This window comes from Hylobates moloch, unplaced genomic scaffold (assembly GCF_009828535.3).
Source record: "Hylobates moloch isolate HMO894 unplaced genomic scaffold, HMol_V3 SCAFFOLD_12, whole genome shotgun sequence".
In the NCBI taxonomy this organism is placed as follows: Eukaryota; Metazoa; Chordata; class Mammalia; order Primates; family Hylobatidae; genus Hylobates; species Hylobates moloch.
The window spans coordinates 8,241,977-8,258,859 of record NW_026652287.1 but is presented as its reverse complement, the minus strand read 5'-3'; the positions used below and the strand labels follow the sequence as shown (position 1 = coordinate 8,258,859).

Below are 16,883 nucleotides of genomic sequence, written 5' to 3'. Positions count from 1 at the left end.
TGGGGCACCAGTCCTGGCACAATTCAGGAACTCCTCTCACACTCTGTCTTTGCACGTGCTGTTCCCTGAGCCTAGAATGGTGTTCCCTGAGCCTAGAATGGTGTTCCCTGAGATTCCCACATGGCTTGCACCCTCAATTTCTTCTGGCCACAGCTGACATGTCACCTTCCTTCCCTGTCTAAGCAATGCCCCTGGCCAGGCATTCTCAGCCGTGGCACGCTCACATTCTGCCTGCCTGCTCAGTTTTCACCAGCCTAGTTATTTACCCTGGTCTGTTTCCTTCCACCACATGGCAGCTCCCTGAAGGCAGAGTTTCGAGCTGTGCTTGGCAATCCCAGTGCCTGACTCCATGCAGACTAGATGAAAGTTCATGGAGTGAACTGCTGTCCCCCCGTCATCACCCCATCGGCTGAGGCTAATGGTTTGGTGACAACAAGGGGTTATAAGATGGGCTGGCCCCGTGCTGGTCCCAATCCGTCCTTCATGCCGCACCCCAGGACACCTACGTGGGTGATGGAGCCGCGGTATGTGATGGCACTGTCCGAGGGCACCCGTGTGCTAGGAATGCCTTTGGTGATGCTTCCGCCCGGAACTGAGCCCAGAGCTGTCCCTGGAAGACACAAGATGTGGGGCTGAGGGGGTGTCTGTGGCCCTTCCTTCCTCAGGCCCCAGTCCTGAGAGCCACCCTGACCGAGCGACCCACAAGTTGTGCTAGTTGTTTCAACGCAGAGGGAGTCCCCCTACCCCTAAATGGTGAGGGAGACGGCCGTGAAGAGGGGCCCCCAGACCCTCTGGGAGATGCCGCTTCCCAGCAGGTTTTGAATAAAGGGCACCTTGGGCACCCGAGGAACAGGGGCAGACGCTGGGGGCCCAGGGCAGAAGGGCCCTCACCTCTCAGCACGGATGCCTCCTGGGCCGTGGGCACCCCCAGGCTCTCCGGTGGCCCAGCCTGGCCCCGTGGGGACAGCTGCTCCTGCTTCACTCCGCTGAAGGGTGCTGAGGACCAGTAAGAGGAGCGAGTCACGTGCTGTCGGAGAAGGGTCCCGGGAGGCTTGTCCCCACCCAACCTGAGCCAAGGGCTGGGAAGCGCTGCCCCTCCCCACCATGTTCCAGCCAGGGTTGCTGAGTGGGGACCTCCCAGCTGCTACCTGGATTTCTGTGGGCCAAGATACCCCTTCCTCCCCCGCCCCACCCACAGGACAGCCAGAGCCCAGCCTGAGCCACCCAGATGGATGGGCCAGGAGCCTTACCCAGCTTTTTGGGGTCCATGGGCAGGGGCAGCCCCATGGTGACGGGGCCCACCGGGGCCTTGGCATGCTCTGAGTACGGGACGTGGAGCTGGACCGACATTCCCTGCAGGGGTGGAGTTGCGGGGTCACGGGGGCACCCTGGTCCCTCCCCAACAGTCCAGAGTGCCTGACGCTCCTGTTCACAAAGCCCACGTGTGGCTCAGAGGCCAGGGCTGCTGTCCAGCTGTGTGACGGCAGACAAGTCACTGCTGCTCCCAAGCCTCGGCCCCCTCACCTGTGAAGGGGCCATGCCCTCTGAGCCCCTTGCATTTGCCCTTCCATTTCACAGTGGGGGAAACAGGAGGTTCAGTAACTTGCCTGAGGCCACACAGCCTGGTTTCTGAGCCGTGCCCTTGACTGCAATACAGAGTGACCCCCCAGGGATGAGGCCCTGAGTGCCTGGGGCGGGACCCAGCCAGCTCAGATCCCAGATGCCTGAGTGGAGATGACCCAGGCCCCCAAGAGCCTGCCCCCCCACCCCCAGACTTCACTGGTCCCATTGCCCCCACTTTACAGATAAGAAGACCAAGCCCTCAAGAAAAGAAGGGCTACCACTCACCTGGGAGATGGCACCTATTTGCCTCTCAAGGACGCTGGGGTGCTTGGCAGAGGAGATGAGGGGAGGTGGGTTGGAGATGGTGGGCGGGCGCGGCAGGACGGGCCGGGCAGTGTCATGGAGGCCCAGGGGCAGCGGGTGACCTGTGGAGCACATGTCCATCCATTGTGGGGCCCAGGAGCTGCCACTTCCCTGCTGGACACACGCCCCAGGCTGCACCCCACCTCTTCCCTGTCCTGGCCAGGAAGTGCCCATCCACACGCGCCCCTCTATTGCCTTGCCCGGCTCTGTCCTCATTAGTGACCCGAGTCCTAGGTGCAGACACCACTAACCTGGGGAAGCCTCCCACCTCACCCGCTGCCCAGGCCCTGATCCAACCACCCTCAACTCTCACCTGGATCCCCTGTCTCCCCATCTCCACTGTAGCCCCCAGTAGCCCCTTCCCCTTATAGGAACCAAAAGGACCTTTTTGGAAAAGTCTACTGGTGCACACCCTCTCCGTGCTGTGTGCCCTCGATGGCTCCCACTGCCCTCAGGAGAAAGTCTTAGCCCCCGACTTGGCCTTCAGGCTCGCCTGACCTGGCCCCTGGGTCTCCCCAGCTCACTGGGCACCAAGCTTCGGCAGTGGTGGCCAGATTCAGTTTCTCAAGCTTTGCCTGCTCTCTCTTGCCTCTGGGCTTTTGCACATGCTGGTCCGTCTGCCTGGCATGACTTTCCCTGTTCTTCTGGCTCCCTTGGCCCACACATCCCTCGGCACCAGCCTTTACCAACAGCAGTCTGTACCAGCCCCGGCTGTGCTGCTTTACAGCTGGCGAGGCCCAGCAGGACTGCAGGACCTAGAACAGGGCTGAAATGCAGCCTCACAGAGTCTGTGAACCAAGGTAGCGCCTCTGCTCCCTCCCCAGGCTCTTCTGCCATCTGCCCATTCTCTAGCTCTAAGCCACCAATGGAAAACATAGCTCCCACTCCAAGCCTGCCCCTCGCCAACTCAAGCACCTGCTGTGGCTCCCTCTTGCCAGTGGCTTCAATCTCAATCCCGGGGCAGCTTTCTTAAAAGATCTCCCCCTTTCCCTCCACTGACCAGGTTGTCCTTCCAGCTGGGTCCCAGGAGGCTTTAAGATGCTTCTGTGTGCAGCTCTGAGCCAGTGCAAACAGTGCAAACAGCGATTGTGCACTGGCTGAAGGGGACGCCCAAGCTCGGGCAGAGCTACTTACCAGGTGGTGCGTAGGAGAAGGCTGAGGGGTCCGGGGCATGCGGGGAGGCCTTGATCACCTCACGGGGGGGCACGGGGAAGGGCAGGCCAGAAGTCCAGCAAGGGGGGTCCCCAGGCAGCTTCTGGGCCTCGGCTGCGAAGGCTGGGAAGAACACAGGCTTCTCTGCTGAGGGCAGGAAGTGGGGCAGTCAGATCTCGGAAGCCCTGGCTGACCCCACTCAAACGGCCTTCATGCACCCACAGTAGTGGTGGCCTGTGACAGCCTGGGCTCCTCTGGGAAGCCCCCCAAGTCTGCCTGCCTGGGCGCTGCTCTGTAACCCCATGGTATTCTGCTCAGCAGGGGAGGGGGTCTCGAGGTCTGAGCTGGGGGCTCTCAGCTGCCCCTGAGGATGAGAACGGGACCCTCTGGCTTTGCAACCCCATAGGCACTCAACCAAGTCCAGCAAGCCAAGGTCCCTGGACAGGCCTCTAAGCCAGGAGGTGGCAAACGGTATCTCAAAGGGTCTGTTTGCCCCCTATTTTTTTTGAGACAGGGTCTCCCTCTGTCACCTAGGCTGGGGTGCACTGGTGCTGTCACAGCTCACTGCAGCCTTGACCTCTGGGCTCAAATGATTCTCCCACCTCAGCCTCTCAACGTAGCCGGGAATACAGGCGCCCACCACCACACCATGCCTGGCTAATTTGTTTTACTTTTGTAGAGATGGGGTCTTGCTATGCTGCCCCAGGCTGGTCTTGAATTCTTGGGCTCAACGGATCTTCCCACTTCAGCCTCCCAAGTAGCTGGGACTACAGGCATGTGTCACCACAGCACGCTTGGCTAATTTATATTTTGTTTTTGTAGAGACGAGGTCTTGTTATGTGTGCCCAGGCTGGTCCTGAACTACTGGGCTCGAGAGATCCTCCCACCTTGGCCTCCAGAGTGCTGGAATTACAGGCGTGAGCCACCACGCCTGGCCCCACAATCTGACTTTGTAAATACGCTTTTACTGGAGCGTGGTCACATCTGTTCATTTATTTATTGTCTATGGCAGAGCTGAGTGCTTGCAACAGAGATTGTCTGGCCCACAAAGCCTAAAATGTTTACTTTCTAGCTCTTTGCAGGAAAAGCTTGCTGGCTCGTGCTCTACACAATGTTGAAGGAGGTAACTTGTGATGTGTGTGCGTCTGTGTATGTGCATGTGTGTGTGAGTGCATGGATGTGTGTGTGTGCCTGTGTGTGTTGTGGCAGGCAGTGGGGGTTTATAAGCCCAGACCCTCCAGATAACAACCACAGCGTCAGCCTCAGTTTGCTGAGTGGTACTCAGCACAGGCACTGTGCTCAGCACCCCATGGCCTCCATGAGCCTCCTGTTAAGCTCATACAGAGACTGCTGCCAGACACATTTTACAGAGGGGAACTGAGGTACAGACACACCAATGGGCTTATCTGAGTTCACCAGCAAATACTTAGCTGAGTCAGGATCAGAAGCCCACTGAGCCAGTGCAAGCAGCGGTTGTGCGCTGGCTGGCTGAGCAGCCAAGCTCAGGCAGAACTACTTACCAGGCGGAGCGTGGAAAGGGTAATACCGAGAGGTAACGCTCTCTTAGGCCTCCACGGCTGACATGAATCTAAGCATGTTCACTCATTTATTCTCACAGCACCCTACAAGGAACTGACTGATTATCCCCATTTCACAGACGGGAAAACAGAGGCCGAGAGGTTAAGCCACCTGGTCAAAGGCCCCAGCTAGCAAGTGGCAGATAGCAGATTCGAACCCATGCACTGGGGCTGCAGACCATGGCCTTAACCCGCCACACGGCCTGCGGCAGAGAAGCGATGATGGGTCCTAGATTTCAGGCCTGGGGAGATCCTGTAAACTCAGCAGGGCCCAGGGGCTCAGGCCTGGCTTCATGGCATCTTCCTGCTGGCCTCTTGCCCTTTGCTGAAATCTGTCCTCAGCTCTGAACCTCTCCCTGAGGACCAATCATATGGGGAGATAACTGGCCAAGAAGTTGAGCAGAGACACAACTTGGGAATGACGGAGCCCTCTGGGTTCTGGAACAGGAATGGCAGGCAGGTGTCATCTATCACGCTGCCTCCAGATGAACAAAGGAGGTTCTGAGGGCCCATCAGGGTGTGACAGCGGAGGAGAGTGCTAAGATCAATTAATGATGCCTGCTGTGAGCAGAGCAGGTGGGCAAGGAGGCCTGTGTACCAAATCGCCCCCAATTCTCTCCTTGAAGACTGTTTCCCCTGGACTTGTGCCCTGGCGAGGTGGGCAGCCCACAGGAAGCAGGGGGGCACAGATGCAGAGGAATTCTCATTGTTAACCAGTTCCCAGTGGAGGCACCTGTACAGGGCCTGCCTCAGATCTGGAGATCCTACAAACGCCCTGGACCTGGCCCCTCTGGCTACCCAGCCCTGTACGCCTCTGGTGCTTCTTCCAGCCCAGTTCCAGAGAGTTGGGAGGGAGAGGAGGGGAGCTGTTCGATGCTGGAAGGCAAGCTGGGGCTAGGCCAGGCTGGGCGGGCGGCCGAGAGCCTGGAGAGACAACCTGTTCCTCCAGCTGGGCCCAGGGGACCCCGAGGGACCTGCTTGGCTGAGCCGCTCTGTGTGGGAGCCAGGGGCAGCATAGGCTGGCTTCCTGAGAGACCAGAGAGGTAGCGCTGGGTGTCAAGTTCATGTGTGTCCCTGTGGGAGCTGAGCTGCAAGCCAGGCTGTGCAAGAAAGGCATGCAGGGCCTGACGCCAGGTGCACCGTCCCCACAGGGAATAAGGCCAGGAAACGGCACAGGCCCTCGCCACACCAACGGGCTGAGTGCCAGCCGCAGGAACTGCTGGCCAGTGGCTCCCTTTCTCCCAGGACAGGGGCCTGCGACCTGGCTCAGCAGGACCTGGCTGGCGCCGTGCAGTTCCAGCCCTGATCAGATCTGACGCTGGCCAAAGCTGCTGGGGCCCCTGACATGGATACATAGCTCCTTCCCCGGCTGGCGCCCCAAACCAGCAACGTCTCCCATAGCCACACCCTGGGCCGCACACTGTACCTTGGCCCCAGACAGCCCAGCCCTTGTCATGGGGCATCCCGGTTCCAGTGAGACATCCCTGGCGTCATCCCCACACCGGGTTCAACGCCCCACTGGCTTTGCCTCCAAAACAAACTCCCGACGTGCCCTTCCTTCCACCTCCACAGCCACCTGTGCAGTTCAGGCAGCCTCTGTCGCCTGCCAAGAGCTGCGCTGTGACCTCCTGCTTCTGCCCTTGACTCAACAACGGCCAGAGAGAGCTTTCCAAGATATAAATCAGATAACAAGTACCTCCTTCCCCTTCCACAACACACGCTCACTTCAAATCCCTCCAGCAGCCCCTGCCACACCTGAGACAAAAATCCACTGCCCGCTGTGGCCTGAGAGGCCCTACACAATCCGGTCCCCACCTCCCTCACCATCCACCTGCCCACCCTTCCCCGGCCACAACCACCCCCGGCGACTCCTTACACACCCCGAGCGTGTTTCCACCCCAGGGCCTTTGCATGTGCTGTTCCCTCGGCCCGCAATGCCCACCCAGAGATCTCCCACGGCGGAGCTGCTCCCCACTCCACAGGGTCCTTCCGGAGCCGCCTCTTCGCTCGACCCATTTCTCATGGTGGACGAACGACTCTAAAACCATCTTGCTTCGTTACGTGTTCCCTTGTTTAACATCCTCCTCACTCAAAAACACAGCAGCTCCCCAGAGCAGAGACTTCCTCTCCTCCCTACCTAATCCCTGCTCTGCCAGCATGGTGCTTGGGGCCTTGGGTTTTCAACAAATGTCCTGACCCAGCAGCCTCGGATGGACCCCGGAGGCAGAGGTTGCAGTGAGCGGAGATCGTGCCACCACTGCACTCCAACCTGGCGAGAGTGATACTCCGTCTCAAAAAAAAAAAAAAAAAAAAAAGAGAAGGGGGATGTCACACCCAGGCAGTGGGAAGGGGACAGCTGATGGTAGCTCCAGTCACCCGGGTTTGTCCCTGGGCTGTGCTGGTCAGAAGGTCAGCCTGGGGTCCTGCTGCCCTCAGACCTTTGGAGCAGCCTGCCAGCAAGCGCCAGGGCTAGCCGAGGGTGGGGAACCTCTGGGGAGGCAGCCCCCAACACCTGCAAGGCACAATAGCACCTGCTGCATGCCAGGCTGACCTGGAGAAGATGCCTCTTTGGGGACACAGGTTCAGAATTTCTTGGGCCCAGTGGGAAGTGGGGCAGAGATTGAAGATTCAGAGAACAAGCAACCACGTCCTCCTGTCTCCTGACCTTGAGCTTCACGTGATGACAGTGAGATGTGCCTGGGGCAGTCCCTGTGACACAGCGGCTTGGGAGTCACCCCCCACCCTGGCTCCTGGTGAACCCAGAGACCCGGGCCTGGAGCAAGGTCAGGATGCCAGCTGGGGAGGGCAGCCCTTCCTGTCCAGGCCCCAGAGCTGCTGCCAGCCAGGTGCTGGGCCCCATCTGTGATTCCAGAAGCTCCTGCGTGGACTGATTCACACTGAATCAGAGGCTGGGCTGTAGACATGTTTTTGTGTATTCACGATACTTTTGAAAATTTTGAGAAGTTGCCAGTGTTGAGAAACCAGGGGGATTTCACATAAGAAGATGGATTTCTGGCTTTGCTGGAAGAACCACCCCAGGCCTGATTTGCCACAGGGTACTCTTGGCCAAGGCCAATACGTGCCCACTTTAGAGAAAACAAGAGTTCTCCAATTTGCCGCAGTCCCTACCATTCCCAACTGCTTCCCCCTGCTCAACTGTTCCATGTTTACTTTACTTTCCCTGCCACTGTGGCCGTGGGGTTTGCAGCAGCTGCTCTGGACACACAAATGTCCCTTGCCCATCAGTGCCCTGCTGCCCCAGCCCCACTCAGCCACTGGTGTGCACTCACCCTCCTTGTCGGTGGGGGGCGCTGGGCTCCTGCTCTTGCCCAAGGGGCTGCTGCCAGGCTGCTGAGGGGCATCACTCTCCGGCTGCAGGTGCTGCGGCGGCGGTGGGGCTGGGGGAGCTGGCTTGGTGGGAGCTGCGTCCTCCCGGGGGGGCTCATGGACTTTGGTGACCTGCTGAGGGAAACAGGCAGAAGTGAGCATCCACAGAGGGTGTCCGAAAGTGACAGGGTCAGGGAGAGACATGCATGTGACCAGCCTGGAAACCAAGGCCTGGGAAAGCCAGCGACATGCTCAAGGTCCCAGGTGCGGCAAGAAGGGGAGGTCTTAGCACAGAGCACATGGGGGAGCCCACCTCCCAAAAAGCCTGGCCCAGCTGCCTGGTGATGGACAGGGGGACCCACCTCCCAGAACCTGGCCCAGCTGCCTGGTGATGGACAGGGAGAGCCCACTTCCCCAGAAAGCCTGGCCCAGCTGCCTGGTGGTGAACAGAGGGAACCCACCTCCCAGAAAGCCTGGCCCAGCAGCCTGGTGGTGGACAGGAGGCTGGAGCCTGCTGTTACCCTCTCCTCCAGCTCCTTCTGTGGACCCAAATTCTCTGGGTCTCAGGGAAGCCAGGACTGAGCAACAGGATTCTGTGGGCCTCGGGGACTGGGCCATATAGCCTGGCATGCCCTGAGCCCATCACTCAAAGCCCCGAGGGACCACCAGCCTGGTCAGCTCAGGGTCTTTTAGCCCAGAGCCCCCAGTTGCAACTGGGAAGCCCGGACTCACCTCCCTGGAGAAGGCACCTCTAAGGGCCCACCCACCCAGCTGAGAGAACCTTCCAGGGGGGTGTTCCCAGAGGGCCCCAGGGTCAGAACTGGTAGGCCCCACCCTTCCCTGGCCAAGCTGTTGCTATAGCTGAGTGGGTGGGGGAAGCTCCTGCCTCCCCATGACCCAGTATCTAATGTGGGGGTTCAAGGGTGCTGCGGGGTGGAAGGGGGGAGGCCTTAGGCCGCCAGTTCCTGCCTTCACCGGGAGCCCCACCCGGTGTGCCTGCCAGCTTCCCCAGCTGTTCCCACCTCAGCTCCGTGGGGATTTCTCCAGGAAACAGAAGCGGATGAGCTGGGCTGCAGGTGCACGCTCCCGCCCGTGGGATTCTCTGTCTCGATGAATGGGAAAGTCAAGGTCAGGGTGGACCCTGTGGGGCTCTGGGGACGGGCACTCACGATGGGGGGGATGGCAGCTGCTCGCTGCTTCAGCTGCTTCAGGTCCAGCGGCTTCTGGGGCGAGGCATTGGCCCGGGGGTCACCAGTCGGGGTGAGGAGGCTGGGCCTTGGGGACAGCAGCCTGCGGGCACACGAGCACCATCAGCTGGGGGCCCACAGCCGGACTCTCCCAGGATGGGGGGCTGCCCGGTTTTGACGGGCTCTCCTGTCTCAAGCCCTGGGGACGAGGCTGAGGCCCTGAGACACAAGGCGACAGTGCAGGTCACCCAGATAATGTCAACGGTTTCTCTTGGGAAAACAGACCAAGATTTGGGGCCAGGGGAGGGGAGGCACGAGTGGGCAGGCAGGTGCCTCCTCACTCGCTCCCCTGGTTCTTGCAGGCCCCATCAGGGACCAAGCCAGCCTCCCACCCCAGCCTAGAGGCCAGCCGGGCAGTGCTAGAGGCCCAGGCTGGGATCAAACATCCCCAAAGACAGCCCCAGGCAAGGAAAATCCCAGAGAAGCCCAGACCTGGGGCCCACACCACACGTAGCCCTTCAGAAGCTGCCAGAAAGCCAAAGAATCAGCCCGATTCAGGGACAGAGAAATGAAGAGATTCACCAAGAGATTCCTCATCACTCGAATCTGAGAGGCTCGGGTGCCAGGGCAAGACAGTGGGCATGGAGCTGAATGAGCTCCGGTTACTGGAGGCAGGAGTGGGGGAGCTGCACCCACTTCCTGGAATCTCTCCCACACACTAGCCACGAAGGACGAGGACATGATAACAAGGGCCCAGGCCACAGACTTTGTGTGGAGGGGCAGGCAGGGCATGCCCACTGTCTACCAATCAGCCACAGTGACAGTTCCTTCCTCTGTCTGCTACTGAGATGCACAACCAGAGGCCGACACAGGGCACAGGGTGCCTAGCAGAGCATGCATTGGGGGTGTGGCTCCCAAGCTGCTCAGTGGGTGCCGCTTCCTTCAGGAAGCCTTCCAGGATTTCTAAGGCCCCAACACTGAGCATAGCACCCGCCATAATCCCCATCTGGCTCCCCAGTTGGTATGAGGTCTCAGAGGGCAGGAACTGGATCTGCTCCAGCCTGAGAACCCTTCACCTGCCCAGTGTGGCTGCCCGGGGCTGCCCAGTTCTTGACTCCCTCCTGCAGCCTGCATTTGCTAGGCATAAAGCAGCCTGGCCTGCATTTGGGTGTACGGAGGCAGCCTGGCCTGCATTTGGGGGTATAGAGGCAGCCTGGCCTGCATTTGGGGGTATAGAGGCAGCCTGGCCTGAGTTTGGGGGTATTTGGAGGCAGCCTGGACTGCGTATGCAGGTATGGAGGTGGCCCAGCCTGTGTTTGGGGGTATGGAGGTGGCCCAGCCTATGTTTGGGGGTATGGAGGTGGCCCAGCCTGCGTTTGGGGGTATGGAAGCAGCCCGGCCTGCATTTGGGTGTATTTGGAGGTGATGCAGAACCCAGTCTCTGTCCTAGGTCTTCCAAGCTAGTGAAATGACCACATGGCAGGCGTGAGGGCAGCAGCCACAGGCCTGGAATTCAGCCAGAGGGCAAAACTCCTGGGTGCCAGAAGCCGGCAGGTCTTGTCAGCACAGCCCCTACTCTGTGCCGTGACCACAGTGATGATGTCCTATGCAGACTATAAGTCACAGCCTACTGGCCTCGAGGTGAGAGCTGTGACAACAGCCCACTCCCCAGCTGCCGGTGCGGGATGCCTGGCGCCCAGAGGCACCCATCTCCTTCCTGCAGATGAGCAGGGCAGATGCCCAGGGTGCTGAGGCCCCTGCCGGCAGTCCCCTCTTCAATCTCTGCCACGGCAGGACCATGGGGCCACCGGCATGTGATCGGCCTGTCCTGCCGGTACCAGCCTGCTGCCTGCATCTGCCACACGCTCAGCTGAGCGGGCAGAGCAGACACAGACTTGGTGACGCCTGCTTAGGCTGCCCATGGCGCACAGACGGGGGCCAGATGAGGAAGGTCACCCTGACTTCTGCATGCACCTCCACCGCCCCCACCGCCGGCCCACTCTCCTCCCTCCCCTCCCTCCACTTGTCCCGACCCTGCTTGATGTCCCAGGACCACCTAAAGCCTCTTCTTTGGCCGCTGCCATGCCTCACTCCCTGGACCTGGGCCCAGCCATGCTCTCCCCGCCATCCTCAGGACAAGGTACCCTAACCCAGGTCCAAACACAGATGGTATCACCTGTCCCAACATTCTCCACCTGCGGCTTCAACTGCCACCACCCCCATGTCCCTCCCCGCAGTTTTATCTATCACCATCCATTTCGACCAGCTCGCACTTGCAAGCTTAAATTTAAGACAGAATTCCCCAGCCACTTTGGAAAGCAGTCGGTGAGCCCTCATTGCCCTAAACCCAGCACCTCCACTCCTAGGCACACACCAGGCAAATGAGAGCAAATGTCTACGCAGAAACCTGCACGCGCCCATCACTGCAGCACCGCCCAGCCCACCACAGCCAGAAGGCAGAGACAACCCGACATCCACCAAGAGATGAACACGGAGACAAAGTGTGCCCTGTCCGCACAATGGAACACGTGGCCATCAAAAGGCATGAGGCTCTGACACGAGCTATGACGTGGGTGGACCCTGAAGGCATGACGCGCGTGAAACAAGCTAGTCACAGAAGGCCTCTAGTGTAGATTCCGTTCCTGTGAAAAGTCCAGAACGGGCCAATCCATCCAGACAGAAAGGAGATGAGTGGGTGCCAGGGCTGGGAGGAGGGAGGATGGGGGTGACTAGTGATGGGCATAGGGTTTCTTTCTTAGTATAACACTGAATATACTAAGAAAAACTGAATGATACACATTTTTTTTTTGAGACAGGGTCTTGCTATGTCACCCAGGCTGGAGTGCAGTGCTGCAATCTCACTGCAGCCTCGACCTCCTGGGCTCATGCAATCCTCCTACCCCAGCCTCCGGAATTGCTGAGGCTAAAGGCACACATCACCATGCCTGACTGATTTTTACTTTTTTTTTTTTTTTTTTTGGTAGAGCCAAAGTTTCTCTATGTTGCCCACGCTAGTCTTGAACTCCTGGGCTCAAGCTATCCTCCTGCCTTAGCCACTCAAAGGGCTAGGACTGCAGATGTGTGCCACCGTGCCTGGCCTAAATAATACGCTTTCAATGGTGAAATGTATGGTATATGAATGATATCTTAATAACTCTGTTACAAAATGAAATGAAGACCATACTATATGCTAGCCATAAAATAAAGGGTTCGACGTATCAGCTGTATTTTCTCTATGAACAGTAAAAATAGTATTTTTATATGTGTGTACAAATAGAAAAATAAAATATAAATTTTAAGGTTGAAATGCAAATGTTTGTATATGTGTAAAGATAATTCTACAGAGATAAAAAATATGATTTTATAACACACACAAAACACGAGGTGCCACTGTCCCATGCAGTCCGTCCAAGAGCTTGGGTTTTCTATGTGGGGCCTGAGTGCCCCCTGTGCCTTGGTTTCCCTGTGGCCCCTCACCTAGTAGGGGGTGGGCAGTCAGATTGGCAGGGGGTGAGCGGGGGCAGGGGCTGCTGCCCAGAAGCTCGCAGCAGGTACCCTCTGGGGGGCACACAAAGAGGCCCAGACCCCTCTTTCTTGAGCCCCCAGAGCAAGTGGGGACCGTGGTCATGGAGGTAGCACTTTATAAGAGGTCTTCTGATCCCAGCCAGAGCTCTCTCATGGTAAAGAAGGCAGCAGCCAACACAAGGGCTGGGTTCAAGTTCTCGAGGAGAATGAGAGTCCTAAGCTCCCAGAGGGAGCGGCCACCTATAGTGGAGGAGGAAGGTGGCAAACGCTCAGAGCTCAGGGTCCATCCGACCGCCCCTTGTCCCGTAGCCATGCGGGAGGAGCGCCGCCTCCAGAAGCCCTCCTGGCTGGCTCTCCCCACCCTCCACTCTCCCTTCTTTATTTTATATATTATTTTTTTGGAGACAGAGTCTTGCTCTGTTGCCCAGGCTGGAGTGCAGTGGCACAATCTTGGCTCACTGCAAGCTCTGCTTCCTGGGCTCAAGTGATCCTCCTGCCTCAGCCTCCCTAGTAGCTGGGATTACAGGCACGTGCCACCATACCTGGCTAATTTTTTTTTGTATTTTAGCAGAGACAGGCTTTCCATGTTGGTCAGGCTGGTCTTGAACTCTTGACCTCAAATGATCCACCCACCTTGGCTTCCCAAAGTGCTGGGATTACAGGCATGAGCCACCACGCCCGGCCTCTCTCCTTTGTTTTCTTAGAAGGCAGCCACTTCTATTTTCCTTTCTGGAGGCCTGGGTGGGGTGGGGACTCCCAGGGCCTGGCACGCAGCATGTGTCCGGGAGGGGCCCTGCCCTGCCTACCCAGCCCTGCAGTTGCGAGCAAAGGCTCGGATCCCCTCTTTGACCATGTGACTTAGCCAACTGTGCCTTGGTTTCTCAATCTGGCGAGTGGAGACGAAAGCTTCAAGGCTGTCCACGGGTGGGCGTGGGGATGCTGGTGACCAGCACGTGGGGCCGAGTGGGTCGGGCCACCTTCTCCTCACTGTCGTTTTCCTTCCCACTCAGGAAGGCCAGTGGGGGAGGGGGACACGAGAAGGGGAACAAGGGCCTGGGGCCATTCATCAGGAACATGCTGGGCCTGCAACAGTACATCCCCTCTCCACCCAGCCCTTGCCTCAGTTTCCCCATGGTCATCAAGCTGGGACGATCCTTGCCACCACCCTAGGGCTGGGAGGGAGAGGGAGGGCTGGTTTGTGAACAGGCATCCCTTGCCTTTCCAAGGCCCCAAGATAAACCCTGACCCGTCACTCCCACCCGTGGGGCCTACCCACCTCTGACCTCTCCACCCTCTCTTCCCTGGGCTGCTCACTCCACTCTACTCCCTGCTAGAGGCCTCTCTGCTGTCCACTGGACATACGCTCATGCGGCCACAGGGCCTTTGCACTGGTGGTTCCCAGGGGGTCTGGCTTTCCCTCACACTAAGGCTCTCATTGCCCTCCAATGTCACCTCCCCAGAGGCCCTCCCCGCCTGACCAGTCCACTCTCCCCCGCTCCCCATTACCCACTCATCCCATAAACAATGGTTTCCTTCTCCACGCCCTCACTAGAATATAAGTGCCTGGAGTCAGGGCCTCATCTATGCAGTTTCCAGCACCCCCGGCGCCTGGCGCACGCTGGTGCCATCAGTCACTTGCAGAATAAAGTAACAAAGGTGAAATTGTGGTTATGATCTTCCAAAATGCCAGAGGGACAGCTGAAGGAGCTGCACTCCAGCCCCCTCTTGGGGTGACCTCTCGGGGGTGTCCCAAAGCAGATCCAAAGGAGGGCAGCTAATCCCTGACTGAGCACCCACTGTGGCCCAGCATTAACTGAGTTATTCTTGGAATAAGCCATCCACGCCCACCTTACAGATGAGAAAACTGAGGCTTGGGGGAGGGGACTCCCAAGGCCAGGCCCTGCCAGAAAAGTACCCAGGCACCTTCTCTGAAGAGTAAGAGAGGGGAGGGCAGGCAGGCTTGGGGTTTTGCAATCGAAGCCACTATCTCTGGTTGTCTGCCAGGAAAACACCCAGGCAGGGGCACCTCAAAGAAAGCGCCAGCGGCCAAAGGCGAATGTGATTTTCTCTCTCCCAAAGGCACCCGGGCGGGGGCCAGACGAGTCATCTTGCGTCCATCCAGGAACACAGAGCTCCCCCACTGGAGCTGCCAGGCAGGAGGGATGATACTGGGCAGGCAGCCAGGAGCAGGGGTCGCCTGGGGGGCCCACCCGTCCCGCCAGCCCTTCCCGGGAGGCCCTGGCTGCCGGGGCCTACGCTGACGCATCTTGTCCGCATCCTCCAGCGTCTGCCCGGCCCTGCGCAGTCGTGGCCAGCAGAGGGAGGGGTGGCGGGCTGCCGGCCAGGACGAGGTCAGCAGGCTGGCCAGAGTCCAGCCTCGTTCACTGAGAGGGCAAAGCAGGCCCCAAGGGCGGGGGCCTGGGCCTAGTCGCACAGGGCGGGACAAACCAGGTGTCCTGACTCCCAGCCGAGGACTCCTGCACCCCAGGGGCTGTGTGCTGGACATTGGGCAAGGGGTGGATGCACGCTAGGCCCAGCTGGGGGAGGGAGGACACGGCCCTGGGTGGGGCTGCAGGGGAGAGGACGGGAGGCTGCAAGTGCCCTGCGGGACCTCAGGCGTAGCCTGAACGTTCTGGGGACGGACAGGATGCAAGCTGATGCCCCGGCTCCCCAGCCCGGGGCCAGCCACATGGACCCAAAACACAGACTCTGGGAGGCAGCTCATCAGTGGGGCTGCCCCGTGACCTCAGCGCTCCCCCTGCAAAGGCAGAAACATGTGTTTCCACAACTGTCCCCACAGCCAGCAGGAGCGAGGCGGGGAGCCGTCTGCCCTGACCTCGCTACCCAGGCACAATGGCCCTGGCTGCCTGCCTCTAGGGCAGACCCAGCCACACCATGAGCACTGTTTTCCAAGCTGGGACTGTCGGGCAAGAAGCTCAGGGGTTCGGTGCCCTCAGAAACCCGCAGGCCAGGCCTTTGCTCATCACAGGGTCCGGGTCAGGCCAACCACTTCTCACACACATGGGCCCGGTTCCTGTCGGCAGTGATTCCCAGGGTCCCCGAGATTTTGTTTTGTGGAACCTACAGAGATCCTGGTGAACCTCAGTTCCTGGAATGTCCTAGGACTTCCCCCTTTAACATGGTCCAGGGTGAACCCCAGGGCAGAGACAAGGGCCCCCGCATGACCCTGCGGGTCCGATTTTCCTCCCTCGATCGCTCTGCCCAGGACCATTCCAAGGGACTTGGGAGGGGAGAAAACAGACCACGCTGTAGTCAAAATAAAATGGCCCGCCTGCCCCACCAGAAAACAATTCCTCCAGCCGTCCAGATGTGAGCAGGACACAGTCTCTGCGGGTCTGCCCTCTGCCACCAGAGATTGGCCCTAACTTGGGTAGCCGTCTTTGGTTCTGGGCTGGAGGCCTTGAGGCCCAAAGCATCTGTGCTGAAAACGGGTAAAAGGCGGCATTCTCAGGGATGTGGGGTCACCCAGGCCAGGAGCAAAGATGGAGGCCAGAAAGGAAAGAACACACCTCAGAGACATCAGCACCCAAACAGGACGGCACTGGGTTCTTCCAGGCCATCCCAGCTGGAGAGGAATTTGCAAAGGGAACCTCTGCACCTGTGATCCAAGGTGATCCAAGGTGATCACCTGTGATCCTGAGCCCTGGACCCTCGGCTGACGGGAGATGAACCACCAAAAACATGTTGAACCTGTGGCTTTTCTCCATCCCCATGGCCACCATGCTCGTATCTCCATCACTGGCCCCAGGGCACTTGCAGCTGCCTCCTGACTGTGCCTCTCACTCCCAGCAAATCCCCCACATGGCTTCATGGGTAAATCACATCTGGCTCTCTTAGGAGAGGCTCGTAAAGGCCTTCTCACTGCCCTGAGAACAAAATGCAGCCCCCACCTGCCAGGGCGTGACTCAGTGCCCCCACTCCCATGAGAGCTGCCCCCCGTCCTGCCAGGCTGCCCACCCCACACCACCAGACTGCCCCCTCCCTGAGCCACCCTTTGGCACCTGAATCCACCAAGCTCATTCCCACCTTGGGCCTTTGCACTTGCTGTTCCCGCCACACTGAAGGTAGAACTGTGTCCCCCCAAAGAAGGTACGTTCAAGTCCTAACCCAGGGTCTCTGTGAATGTGACCTTATTTGGAAACAGGCTGTTTGCTGATATAATCAAGTT

The 16,883-nt window shown here is 58.9% G+C and overlaps 1 protein-coding gene across 20 annotated transcripts in view; it reads right to left on the bottom strand.

Annotated features, from left to right (window-relative positions):
* Window positions 1-16,883, bottom strand: part of NCOR2 (nuclear receptor corepressor 2) — a 244,402-nt gene that overhangs the window by 29,223 nt on the left and 198,296 nt on the right. For 18 of the 20 annotated variants that reach the window (XM_058425856.1, XM_058425868.1, XM_058425870.1 and 15 more), the window contains 7 exons: window positions 9,152-9,272; window positions 7,946-8,117; window positions 3,061-3,225; window positions 1,849-1,988; window positions 1,251-1,353; window positions 892-996; window positions 507-610 (listed from right to left, as the gene is read on the bottom strand). In XM_058425856.1, coding sequence (XP_058281839.1) covers window positions 507-610; window positions 892-996; window positions 1,251-1,353; window positions 1,849-1,988; window positions 3,061-3,225; window positions 7,946-8,117; window positions 9,152-9,272 — 910 coding nt within the window. The remainder of the gene's footprint in view (window positions 1-506; window positions 611-891; window positions 997-1,250; window positions 1,354-1,848; window positions 1,989-3,060; window positions 3,226-7,945; window positions 8,118-9,151; window positions 9,273-16,883) is intronic. The other 2 variants (XM_058425861.1, XM_058425860.1) reach the window with 2 other exon arrangements.